The 14,616-nt window shown below is 38.1% G+C and overlaps 1 protein-coding gene across 1 annotated transcript; it reads left to right on the forward strand.

Annotated features, from left to right (window-relative positions):
• Positions 1–637: 637 nt before the first annotated feature.
• Positions 638–14,609, forward strand: LOC135714105 (uncharacterized). Its single transcript, XM_065237375.1, has 4 exons — positions 638–1,234; positions 1,296–1,643; positions 10,720–11,018; positions 14,442–14,609. Exons 1-4 carry the CDS (start codon positions 639–641, stop codon positions 14,606–14,608), a joined length of 1,410 nt encoding a protein of 469 aa, XP_065093447.1. The 5' UTR covers position 638; the 3' UTR covers position 14,609.
• The last annotated feature ends 7 nt before the right edge of the window (positions 14,610–14,616 follow it).

Consider the following 14,616-nt stretch of genomic DNA (forward strand, 5'->3'; position numbering starts at 1 on the left):
AAGAATTTTGATATACAGATTTTTTTTTCTTTGCCAGGGAGGCAGCTCCCACCACCTGGACCCTACCTATCGATCCATCAACTCATGAACCGGGGACCAACGGCTTTACTTCCCTGGGAAGGTGTGATCAGAGATTTTATGCCTCAGAAAATCCCGGCGGTGCCGACTGGCATTGAACCCAGGCCTTTTGGGATGAGAGGCAATCACGCTGACTACTACACCGGCGCCACTTAATATACAGATGATAGTTTTAAAAAATTCCAATAGTTGCTGTTGTACGATTTTTCTCAGTTTTGAAATGTACAATTTGAAAATTTCAAGAAATTTGTCAAAAGTTTATTATAAACTTAAAAAAATTATTTTTAAATAATTAAATCAAATGGGCCACTTTAAGGTTAGGCAATAAAGAAGCCATTCTTAGTAGAAATATATAATTTCCATTAAGAATTGCAAGAGTGAGTATGTGCACTGCACATTGTGCAGGTTATCCTTAAATTAGATCGAAATTCTATCGACTTAGAAATCATTCACTTTGTTTGATTGTATATTTCATCATTTATTTCTCAGATCACACACCAAAGCTAACCCGATCTCATTCTCCGTTGGATGTCTTTGATCGAGAACTGGCAATTATTCGCATGAAAGATCGAATAAAACATGCACTCAACATGAAAAATGAAAACAACACTTTGAACGAATACGTCCTTTCGGTGTTCAACATTGAAAATCTCAACCCCACATATGTGTTTTTGCTGCCCAGTGGTGAAAAGAATAAAATTCACAAAATAATCTATCAGAAAAGTGACTTTCTGGATGCTGAGTTTCCTAACGTTACATCGCTAAATAAATTTAAACGGAGCTTAAATATTTCAAATGAGCTAAAGGAAGCCGACTATCCAGATATGGAATTGAAATCATTTGCACATAATTCTGACAACGAAGATGTGGAAGACAGCATGTTAGAGATTGTAGCAGACAACATCCGAACTGAACGTAGTTTTATCAAATTCATGGATGAATTGAACGATGATTTGGAGGATGAACTGAAACGACAAGCACTGAAACACAAACAAAAATTGCACAGTGGCTCATCTTCAAAAAGGACCAACTTATTTACGCCTTATACATACGTGAACACACAAACAGTTGGTTGGGATGATTTAGGACTTGACGGATGGAGCGGTGGCCTGAGGGAAGTAACAAGTCATAAGTTTGAGCAACCAGTTTTGGAAAGGTAAATTTATTTTGTGCGCTGTTTTTCATAACATAAGCTTTATTACTTTTCCATTTTCGAGGCCTAAATCAGTTCCAGTCCGTCATGAGCCAGTTGTGAGTATACAGGCTAGTTTCGATCCACTGAAGTTCCTCAGGATACCCGTTACAACAAACGCAGTGCTGCCTAGTGCTGTACCTAACACCGTATTGAATAGTACTTCCGATCCGCAAAGGAACAAAAACCCCGGGTTGATAGTGAGCAGTGAGCTGGAAGACAAATTAGAAGAAATCTACAACAGGACAAAGGCCATTCCAGGGAAGCCTCCTCGTTGGCCGATTACCAACAGCCGTGATGCACATCGTGACGAGGATGTATTCATAGCACGTGCTAATAACCCGTTTGGACACTCTACCAAGTGGCGCTGGAGGTAAGATGTGAATCAATATTTGTTTCATATTAAATACAAATGTTGTGGTTTTTATACTGAGAAACATGTTATGAACATTACTAGTAGTGAGAGTCGAATTGGGACCTTCTGGAACAACAGTCATGTGCCTGTGTCCTTCAGGCTAAACATGATGATAATTATTATTTTGGAAATTGGCTTATTTAAACGCACAGGTTGTGCAGACCTCAATATTCACGTATACACACTTAATCTAGCTCGGTAAAATCTCCAACAGCCGATTACCTCGGCATTTACTTTTGCTGGTATCTCTACTTGTTCGCTGATATCTCAGAAAAATGTTATTTTTTAGCTAAGTCACAGCAATTGTTTTACGGCTGTTGGAATATCGGCGAAGAAATTTAATGGTTTATGCTCGCTTTCCTGCCTTGAGTGTAACTTTTTCGAAGATTTTCAATATGGAGGAAATGGCTCTAATGTTCTAAGATTGGGCCCATCGCTAAAAATCTGCTATTTATCAATTTTATCTAGATGAACGCGTCACTGGGACGGTACTAATGGATATTTTTGGTCGCTATTGAAAATTTAGTCGATTGCTGAATTTATGTATGGGCCCAAATTAGGGACATTTAGGCCGACATTACCTGCATTTCCCCTATATAACATATTCTACAAAGTTGTTTGCCGTACAAAAATACATATTTTTGCTGAACATTGTAACGTGCATTAAAATTAAAATATGTATTAAAAAATTAGACATTTGCAGGAGTTTTTTAGTCATCAAAAAACACATAAAAGATCGCGTGCTGACACATGTTTTTATAACTTTTCATCAGTAAAATAAGTATAGATTAAGAATCTCACCTAGATTTCTGCGCCAATTTGCGCCGGAAATAATAAAAATATCGATTATTCAAGAATAACTTTTTTGTTTCAAGAGGTAATTATTTACAATGTTCAGCAAAAGCATGTGTTTAAACTTGCAAAATATAGTTGTAGAAGAAACCAAAATTTTACAATGTCTAGAAAATCAGTTATACTAAAAACATGATTTAAAGGGGCCTTTCACGAAAAATGGTACATATCTTGCAATTTATAAGAGGTTTTTTAGGTGTTCAGCAAAGTTGCTTAAAATAATATTTGCTACAACTTTATTGAAGACGTTGTGTCTCTATCTGAACCAGATAAAAAAAAATTTTTTGATCTCACCAAACCGTCCACATCAAAAGAAGTGGTTTAACATATGCAAAAATATCTTTGAACAAACTATAGCCCTAAAATCAATGTTTGAGATGCTATTAAAAAAGCGCACGAAAACGGCAAAAAGCAACACTGTGCAGTCCCAAGGCAAACCAGCCAATTGGAAGATTGCCGCAAAAGCTCAACGCAGATGTCGCCACTGCATGATGATGATAATGTTGACAGACTGCATATAAAATTCGTGAAAAATAGCATTAAATCATAATTTTCATCAAGCCTGCGTGAAATCCTTCCAATATAACATTCGAATTGAAGAAGAAAACGTTTTTACGATCAGACTGATGTGCATCTTTGACTTTTCCTGGTGAGCTTTCATAAGATATATTCATTTAATTTCACGGCTCCATCAATGCTGCATCGTAAATATGATGGTAAACAGAAGTAAATTGCTCAATTACTCAAAATAAAGATGATTTGTCATCTTGTTATCACTTTGAAGACCATCTAGCACCATTTTATAGCATGGTGCGTGTTGAGTAAATCAAGTTCTGGTGCGTTTTCCGACGAAAATTGTGAGTATCAATATGTTTGCTTAAAAAAGGCCAAAATGAACATTTATTGAATATTGGCGTCCTATACAACCAATTCACTATTACCACCAGCATGATACAACCTTTCCTAAGTAAATTCACTTAATTTCCACTTTCATCTTAGTGAAAATCGCACATATTTACCATTTTCTGAAAAATGCAGCTGCGCAGGAGGTAACCTCTCCCTGTGGGTGCAAACTTGTTATGCATAGTTTGCCATGAAAACATCTCCGATCCATACCGAAATAATAACAAATAGTTTTCAAACAAGGTTTCTTACACGATTCAAGCAAAAGTTTCCACGGGAAATTATGAGTTTTTCTTTATGGACCGATTTGCGCCAAAAAGCGTCTGTTTTACTTGGAAAATTTGGTAACTATCCTCCTTCTAGTAGTTCTCACTTCGAAATGTAGGTGGCGAAAGCTTGGAAAAGTTTCACTGCAAGACGCCAATGGCTGAAAGCCTTGTAAATAAAGGAAAGAAAAAAAAACACTGTGCAGTATTAGCAATGTTGGTTAAGGTTCAATTTACTTTGATGTATTTTTTAAAACTTCAAAAGCAGTTTTTTTTTGACGCATTATTTAAGATTGCAAAAAGCTCACGCCATTTTGTGTAAAATATCAAAAGGAATCGAATAGTGCGAGCTTTTTGCAATCTGAAATAATGCGTCGGAAAAAACTGCTTTTGAAATTTTCTAAAAAGCATCAAAGTAAATTGAACCTTGGCTTGTTAGCATTAGCAATACTGTCTAAGGGTTCATTAGCACTAGTAATGCTGAAATAAAGCAGATTTAAGACTTTGTAATAATGCTTATGGTTATACTTGGATATAATAGTCACCTACAAAAAGATCAGCACGATCGGTTGCAGGACAGCTGAGAAATAGCCGCGCTATTCGGGAGCTTCTTGTCTTAAGACAAAGCAAATCAATTATGCTAAAAATTTTATATGACAATTCAAGCTGAACATTGCATTAGGTCCTTCGTCGAATTTCTCTTTGTATCCCCACGGCCATGTAAAGACATTCCAAGGTATTTTCAGCACACAGTTCGATAAAAGAAGCTTTTATCTAGTATCTAATACGACAAACAAAACAAGAAACGATTATGTGCTCAAGTTATTAACGAAAGTGAAAGTCGACGAAGAGAATCGAGCAATGTAACTTAGGACCTAATGCAATGTTCAGCTTGAATTCGAATAAATCTTTTCAGCTATTTCTGATGGAAAAACAATATTTAAAGGATTTTAAATATTATAATTGCGAGTTTCATAGCGGCGCTGGTGGTGTAGTTTTTTTTTTTTAGTAATCGATACGCATCATAAACAATCTGGACGACCATGGAGATGGACCGAGATACTTTTTCCCTTGAAGAAGAACTAGCTGAGCAGTTTGACATTATTCTGTTGAGCACAATGAAACAGTCAGTTTGTTTTTGTCAGAGAGAAAAAAAAATAATCCATAACTGTATACTTACATCTTGCTAATATCTTTCAAAAATACCGAAAAAAGCACATCATGATGCTGCCATGATTTGCACCGCTATGAGTGTACGTACCACTCTTTTTTAAACTTGGAAATCACATAAACTTTACGTAAAACGCACATAGACTCAGTGTTATGGGAAAATTTCATTGATTATGTTCAAAAGGAACTCCCTGTAAAATTCAAGGGACAACACATACATCACATCCTTTTTTTTTCCTTTGATTTGTTTTTTCCGTCGATCTTGTTTTCCGTGCTGAGCACCAATGCTACCGACGTGCCAGGAAGGCAGCTCCCACACCTGGACCCTACCTATCGACCCATCAACTCATGAACCGGGGACCAACGGCTTTACTTCCCATCCGAAGGAAGGCGTGATCAGAGATGTTATGCCTCAGAACATCCCGGCGGCGCCGACTGGGATTGAACCCAGGCCTGCTGGGGTGAGAGGTAATCACGCTTACCGCTACACCACCGGCGCCGTTCAGCTTCACATCCTTAACATATTGTTTTCAAGTAATGTGAGAATAATCCTTGGGCTACTCCTGAAAAAATCGCGCGTTATCCGGAGGTTAAAAACGACTTGGGCGTTAACGGGTTAAGACCATCTTAAAGCTTTTAAAATGGTAAGAATTCATTCAAAAATAACTTATTGTTAATTTTAGAGGCACTGACGGATTAATCATCAAATCAATGTGAATGGATCGCCAACTGACGAATTGATCAGACTAGACCTTCTTCGATTTGTATGATACGTTGCATAATTGTTTGTTATGGGCAATAGGGTGGTTCAAAATATCGATTTTGCTCCACTAAGCTTAATCGATTCTAAATCAGGTCCTGATCATTCTCCCAAAATTTGAGCTCATTTGGCTACGATCTCATACTGGTCTTTTGAAGTTTATATTGGAATTACTATGGTAAAAGTGAACTTTTTGCTCTCATTCTCCTAGTTTGTCGTCAAAATAATTTACTAATACAAGCTTTCTACTTGTAAATCAATGAATTTTTATTTGCTACAACTTTGCTGAATCTCACTTTTTGGTTGAACGTCAAACAAATTAGTTTTTAATTGATTTCGAAGCCAATATTTAACATTGTGAAATGATTAACCGACTGCTTTCAGGGCAACACTGCCTCTTGCACTACACACTATTTTGAGGTTACTCATTTTTGAGTCGCTTCAGTTCAGCCAAAAAAGCAGTTACTCAAAAATGAGTAAACATGCGTTTACTCAAATTTGAGTAAACGTGCCTATGGAGGAAACTGGGTAACGGTTTATTTATTTATTTATTTATTTATTTGTCTGCATCAACAGGCTGTGTATAGCCCCAATGATGATTTAAGTAACTTATATAGGTAAATCAAAAAATAAAAACTAAGAATAAAATACATAAATAAAACACACAATCATTCACGGTTAACTGTGCCAGAAAAGAACGATGAGAAGTATCTTTGTAGCAGCTGTCGAGGCATATGGAAATCGAAGATGCCCGAAACTCGATTGAACACTCGTTGCAGCCCATCTATTGCACCGTTCATGCCATAGTTTGTGCGCTGAAGTGGCAATCTCAGCATAACGTTGTTACGTAGCGCACGGGGTTGGACGTTAATGTTGAATTGCCCCAAGATTGCACTGCAATCAATTCTACCTTGTAAAGTGTCCGCAATGAACAGGGCCCTAGAGGTGTCTCTTCTAGTTCGGAGAGGCTCCAGATCAGTGCTGAGATTTGTCATTGTCATTGACAGACTTTCGCGCGATATTGACAAAATTGTTCGTCACATAGTCACTGACAGACTTGATCCTCAAAAAAACCTTCGTCAAAATCTCATTCATTTTTTCGTCAATGACAAAGGTTCACCTGGTAACAAAAAGTGTAATTTAGTACATTCTGTGTCACATTATTGTTATCCAAGTAGCTCAGGACGTAGATACTTGTTCACTAAAATGGATCCATGTAATTGTTTTGCTCAAGTCATTTAATTTTGTTACAAATTTAGCTAATAAACAAATCTGCACATGTTCGTCACTGACACCATTTTCATTGACAATTGACATGGTTTGCCTTGACTATGACTGTAAGCTAAAATGAGTGACCAAAACAGAATTGTCAATATCACCGTGTACTGTCAAGATTTTGCAGCACTGCTCCAGATCAATCAGCTGGCAACGACTTTCATAGCTGGGCAGGTGAAATGGGTCTCTCCAAGGCAGCTTTCGCAGAGCGAATCGAAGAAAACGGCGTTAAACGGACTCGGACTCTTTCTTCCGAGTAAAAGTGATCACTGGACACTTAGTGGGGTTAACCACCATTCGGTTCAAATTACACCAGCTGGCAAAGGCTTCGAACTGACGTTGAAGGAAGCGACAGTCATCAATCGAGCGGATTCGTAGGTAGATTTTAAGATCGTCTGCATACGGTAGTCGTGGGCCTTCGATGACCAAGTTCACGTCATTGAAGTAGAGTAAGAAAATCAAAGGTCCCAGGTGACTTCCTTGAGGTATTCCTGACGTAGCTAGATAGATATTGGACCGATTGTCACCAATGGCAACCATCAGTTGCCGATCAGTGAGATATGAGCGAAACCATCGCAAGAGGTTGCCGCTGACCCCAAGTCTATGCAACTTGGCAATCGCGATGGCATGGTTTAGCTTATCGAAGGCAGCTGACAAGTCGATGTATATGACGTCTGTTTGAGTCCTCTCTGCCATGCTTTCCGTAAGATACGATGTCAAACACAGCAGATTTGTGGAAGTAGAACGACCGGAAGTGAAGCCGTGTTGATCACCACTTAGATACTGCTTACAATGAGAGAGTAGAGGCTCCATGATGACTAACTCGAATAACTTCGAAACTGCACTCAACGACGTAATTCCACGATAATTGTCCACATCCCGTTTGCTGCCCTTTTTGTGGATAGGAAACATATGTGCGAATTTCCAACAAGATGGAAATGTACCACTCGAGATGGAAAATCGAAATAGATGAAGCATGGGCATCAGTAAGCTGGCGATATGCTTTTTCAGGAATACAGATGGAACGCCATCGGGTCCTGGATTGAAAGACGACTTGAGTTGTGATGCGGCAGTGGAAATCATCTCGACGTTGACATCCATCGCACCCAGTGTTTGACCGTACAGTGGAACATTACTAGCTGCTAGGGTAACGTGTTCGTCAGTTAATCTCTCATTCGTGAAAACACTGGCGACCTTCTCAGAAAACAAGCGACAGATCTGCTGAGGAGTGGAAGCAACTGCTCCATTCAACACCATGTTCATGTTCAATATTTCAGGTTTATTAAACAAAGCTTTTCCAGAAGGACAGGGACCTTCTTACGAAATGCGGGAAATTTCGTTGACGTTCAGGTTGTTTTTTAAATAGATAAGATTTTAAAAATTTTCGGGACTTTTAAGATATTCAGAGGACATCAAAGAAATTCAGAAAATTTACTATAAAATCCGAGAATTTTGATGAGCTCGGGAAAATTCCCAAAATATTGGGAACCTTATACAAAAGTTATAAGTTGAATTTTGGTTAATATTAAGAAACTTCATAAAAGTTCTTCTTTTAGCTTCAGGGCACTTCTTAAAAGTTACAATAACTTCTTAAGATTTCTTAACACTTCTTAAAGTAGACCAGAAAATTCCGTAGAAATTCAGAAAACTTTGTTTTGCTTCAGGGAACTTCGTTGAAATCAACGAAATTCTAAAATTTTTTGGGAAATTTGTAGGAGTGCAGCAAACTTGGGACCTCCCTTAGCTCAGTCGGTAAAGGCACAGTTACAAAGCAAGACCATGCTGGAGGTTGCTGGGTTCGATTCCCGGTCCGGTTTAGGAATTTTTCGGGTTGGAAAATTTCTCGACTTCCCTGGACATATAGAGTATGATTGTACTTGCCACACAATTATACTAATGCAAAAATGGTACAGGCATCGAAAGCTCTCAATTAATAACTGTGGAAGTGCAACTATAGAACACTAAGTTGAAAGCACGCAAAAATCTAATATGCCATACGCAAAAAGCAACGGCGCTGGTGGTGTAGTGGTAAGCGTGATTACCTCTCACCCCAGCAGGCCTGGGTTCAATCCCAGTCGGCGCCGCCGGGATGTTCTGAGGCATAACATCTCTGATCACGCGTTCCTTCGGATGGGAAGTAAAGCCGTTGGTCCTAGGTTCATGAGTTGATGGGTCGATAGGTAGGGTCCAGGTGTGGGAGCTGCCTTCCTGGCACGTCGGTAGCATTGGTGCTCAGCACGGAAAACAAGATCGACGGAAAAAACAAACCAAAGGAAAAAAAAAATAAAAATACGCAAAAAGCTTGAAATGCGAGGAAGAAGACGAAGAAGCAAACTTCATAGAAATTCTGAAAACTTTATAGAAGTCAAGCGAATTACGTAGCAATTCGAAGAACTTCGTTAAACTTTATAGAAATGCTGAGATTTTTTTTCAAGTTCAAGGAACTTTGTCGAAGGTCAGCCAAAATTGTAGTAGCTCAGTGAAGTTTGTAGAAGTTTAGGACATTTCGCAGAAGCTCAGGGAGCATTGTGAAAATTCAGCATACTTCAGGGTTTGATATGGAAAATTTGAGAACTTAGTTTCGACCAGATGGTTAACGAAATTCGTAGAAAAGGTTCAAGTGCTTTCCTGATATTCGGAGAAGGTCATGGAAGTTCTGGGATCTTGGTCGAATTGAAGTTGATGAAACTTCGTAGAAGTTGAGAAAATTTTCAAGAAGTTAAGATTAGGGAACTATGTAGGTGTTCAAGGATTTTTTTAGAGAAATTTATCCGATTTTTTCCTATCTGCTCAGTACGGTGTGGGTTTATACTGCCATTATTTGCATTACGGTCCCATGAATTAATGGAATTCCTATTCACTTATACTAATTATATTATCTTCCTGTTCAACTATTGCGTATATGGGATAGTACTTTAACGGGTATACTTGCCGCAGCTGGTACAGATACCCTATACTTTTTAGTAGCCTTCCGACGTGATCACACATTTACTTTCCTTTGTAATCCAGTCATAAAAAGTAATAAGACCTTTCTTGTGCAAAACTGGCTGGCTTGTTGCTAATCCTACCGGTTTGACCAGCGTAATTGGGTTATAATTTGCTCCCTCAATGCAATGAGACGACACAAACCAGATACCTTTGGAGCTGGGTTGAATTCGTACCGCACGTGAAGCTCTGAGATTTAAAAACATAAACTTCCGTTTCTTACCATTGCATAATCGGAGAAGTCAAACGAGTATAAATCGTATGAATAAAACGACTAAACTACACAAACGTGTAAAACTGCTCGAACGCGTGCCGTTGTCTGTGTAAACATGAGCCCCATCCGTTAATGGTCGTAGTTGCGCTTAGCGGTTCAATCTCAGGTGCCCGCACCCGTCTTTGAGACGCAAGGGTAGTAATTGAGACTGCACATGAGTATCATACTCTGTAGTCATTGAGCGCCACTCAAGGCGCTGTATCTTCCGCTGACACACAGTGAATAACTCGTTTAAGATGCGTAGAGAAATGGCAAAGGAAAACAAACCTGATGCCCGATGCCTAGTTTTCTACTGCCCTAGATTTTATTCCACTCTCGACAATTGTATTCAATGTTATAGTACTAACTGAATTATGCAATTGTATTGTTATCTGTAGGTCGTAAAGAAAGATACAACAATAAAGGCGAACAGTTAAAATGCACCACGGAAAGCGGGCATTTAAGTCTTTTGTTTATTAAATTTGCGATGAACAATTATGCCTGTGCTTGTCATATATTAATGACTACGTTTTTCTGGTTCGTTTTATTTTTTCATTTATTTAATTTTAGCAACGAAAGTGACGAAATGGAAAGAGAGTTTGAGGAATCGGTTCAGTCGCGGGAAGGTCGCTCCAAGCGCGGAGTCTACAATCTATACTCGATGATAAAATGTACTACTGGCTGTGATCCGATCATCTACAAAGGATATGGCTGCTATTGTGGATTTCTTGGTTCCGGACAAGCTTTGGATGGCATTGACCGCTGTTGCAAAATGCATGATTACTGTTACTCGGCGGCAAAGTGTCCGATGTTTCTGGAGTATTTTGTTCCATATCTTTGGAAGTGCTACCGCGGTCGTCCATTATGTGGTAAGTTGGTTAAGTACCATAGTATGGGGTGAGTAGGAACACAGTAATGAATGGACACATTATTACTACTCTTAAAAATGGAAATACTGTTAAAGTTGTTTAGGAGTTCACATTTGTTATGTATTTTTCAGAGATTTTCAAGCATTTATCTATTTACAGCTTAAGCGTGCTTCCAGAGTGATCGCGACAAATAACGCTATGTGATCTGATCGTTAATATGTTTGGATTAGGATTTTGAAACATTTAATTAACAACACTGTGTAACAAACTTTTTTTTCTAAAACAGACTTTTTATTGTTGTGGAGGAACACAAAAAAATTTGATTTTTTTTTTGTTTTTGAAGAATTTAAAAACAAATTTTTTTGAATCAGATTTTGATTAATTCATGTGTGAAGTTTACGATTACAAAGTTGAGTCTACTTTATTAATATCTGTTTTGATGGCACTACGAATCGAACGAGCACATTTTTTTTTGTGGGACCATGCAATAATAATGCAATAATTTAGATTAGCGGGGGTCCACGGTATTGTCAAAAATATCAAACGTATGTTTTATTCGTTTACTTCGATATCATTAATATATTTGTTGTTTTGCTCGATATGACGGAAATGGAAAACCATCCGGCTATCACATCACAGAATCTGTTCTGCGAAACATTGCAAATTCTGCATTCTTTTCACGCAAATCTGTAATATAATCTTACATTTCCCGGTTGAATGTTCCTTTTGAACAAAGTATCGTACCAAACATATGTGTTCGCGGCGAATAGGGGGGATTGGGGCAAGAAGGCCATACGGGGCGAGATGGGCCACCGTTCGTTTGGGCATAATACCTATTAACTCAATCTAATTTTTTTTACAAACTTGTTGAAAATGCTTCTAATATGCATCTCCATGAAAACCGTATCAACATTCAATTACATGTCTAAGATAATAATGGGAATGTAACATTAGCTCAAAATCTCTAGAATATTATAAGATATGCAGTCAAGAAAACAAGCATTGCATTCACTATATTACATTTCACTGATCCGCTGGTTCTACAGCGAGCAATACACGTCACTGTTACTAAAACAACTTATGTTTCTATTTTACATGATTCCTGAATGTTATTTTCTAGAGAAAACCTGTCAAAACGTTAACTTTTACTAGGGTGCTCATATTGCCCCGTATGGTTGTTGATCGGAGCAAAAACTGAAATTTTTCAAACATAATATTTTATTGAGTCTATCATATTTTATCCATATTTTGAACATTGTATATTATCAAACATATTCCAAAGCATGAGCATGATCAAAGCTATCATACATTTATGAATGTTTTTCATATGTTATGATGTGTTTTTCTTTGGGGGACCATATTGCCCCTATCTACCCTACATAAAGATATCTGATGTTTCTGCTCGATAGAACGAAAATATGCGCTTATACCGCTTCTACCCTACATGTAAAACTTATCTGCATAAGATTTTTTCCTTGTGTAAGATGTTTTGCAGCTAAAATTGCTTATTGAGATGTCAACGGCGAAACCATGAGGATGGATGGACTTCCTGAATATCGTACCACTCGTGCCTATCTTCGCTTTTCTTATTACACCTTCAAATGTAAAACAGCAGAAACGAAAGCCAATCACCTTGGCGTAAACCGTAACGCTCTTCGAGATTTAAAGGGACTCGATCCATCCTTGACAAATCATGTCAGTTTATTCGGAAACCCACAAAAATTCTATATATATATGGTGTGTGTATCGAATAACATGACTATCACTTCGAAAACACTATAACGCAAGTGATGTAAGTGGTGTTGAGTACTTGGCACTGATGAAGTCTGCAAGTAGTAGACGAAATACGCGTATCTGTCAAAAGATAAGCAATTAAAACAGAATTAAAAGGAAATAAACCAACACACTCAAAGCTCTTCATAAACGGATTCCGTTAAGAGGTTCGACAAATTTAAAAGACTGTAACGCAACTTTTTAGGACAGGTCTCCTATGGTCTCCTGAGTTAAAGTACATATGTATACTTTGGCCCTAATACGTCCCGTGCTTTAGGTACCCCGCTCTTTATGAAGCTATACCGCCCCGATGTCAATCATACAAGGTCTGGAACAACAGGCAGCTTGCTGGTGTTAGAAGCAAAAATGTTGTAAACGTTGCTGAGCAAGCGAATGACGATGTCACGGCAGCACAACATTCCATATTGCGAATAGCAGACGTGTCGTCGCAGAAAACAGCTGTTTCGTGTAAAAAGATAAACATTGTGATGAAATACGAACACCACCAAACATTTCCACATTTCACTAATACCAATAAGCCGGTTAGGCCAGACCTTGTATAATTGACATCGATACCGCCCTACAGGCGTGTGTGAAATCAGAGAGCTTGCAGCACGTACCTACACCGAAAATAGTTTTCATGTAGCTCCCATTGGAAACGCAAATGTTTTTTTTTTTTTTTTTTTATTATAGTCACTTTAACACTCTTGGGTCATTCGTGACTTCGGAAACGCAAATGATTTTCATCCATAAACAAAATTAATGGAATTCATCTGAATTTAACATAACATTTATGCGATCACGTTAATTTTATATGATTTTTCATATGAATTTCATCGGCCTCATAATATTCATGTGATTTTTACCTATGTGATCACATGATATCTATGTGAAATTCACATGGTTTTCATCCATTAGATATGTGATAAATTGTTTAAGTGTAGGGGCTCCGTGCTCTGTCTAAGTATTGTATTTTGCAATTCAAACTGGCCTCCTCAAAAGTATGGAGTAGACTGGTCCACATTTATATCGGAGATTTTTTTGTATTATTGTTTTCCATAGGCCTGGCAATCCTGACCAACTATAGCGTTCGACACTAGCCAACATCTCGGGCCTTATTCCATTGCCTTTACGTGTTGTAGGCCTTATTTTACAACTGAAACATGGCCGGCTATCCAGGCCCTTATTTTTTCAACGGGCCAACCCCAAGATCTGTGCCATTTGGTGATAAAACCACTCTCTACAAATTTCAGCTCATGGGGATTTTGGTTAAAATGTATGAAGAAATAACATTCCTTCACACTTTCGGGCATATAACTGGTTCAGCAAACTCTATTAAGCTCAGAATTTCAGCACATTTAGCTTAAACTATAAGGAACAACTGTGCTGAAGACTGCATCATAAATTCAGTTAGTTTTATTGAGATATTCGCTTTTGAATGTATATGAACATGTGAGCTGGTCGAGGTTTCAAGCATCGAAATGAAGGGATAGCTTTTTCAAATGTTCATACTTAGGTTGGCAGTAAAAAACCAAAATCGTCATCCCTACCCCAATTTATAAAGTGGGCAAAATAAATTCATTTGAGACGTAATACCCAACAAGAAGAAGACCGATCTTCGGTGAACTTAACAGATATTTCCATTTTCAGCTATTGACCATGGAGAGTGGGGCGGTCCGAATTCCTGTGCTTCCCGACTGTGTCACTGTGATTTATCCTTATCCAAATGTCTAAGACGCTATCACTGTCCGAGAAAGCGAAACGTTTGCACCACATCACCTTTGAGGCTTCTTCAAAACCTGATAATGGTCTTTTGAGTTCACCC

This window comes from Ochlerotatus camptorhynchus, unplaced genomic scaffold (assembly GCF_037179485.1).
Source record: "Ochlerotatus camptorhynchus isolate MF236.1 unplaced genomic scaffold, CSIRO-AGI_Acam_v1.1 ptg000609l, whole genome shotgun sequence".
In the NCBI taxonomy this organism is placed as follows: Eukaryota; Metazoa; Arthropoda; class Insecta; order Diptera; family Culicidae; genus Ochlerotatus; species Ochlerotatus camptorhynchus.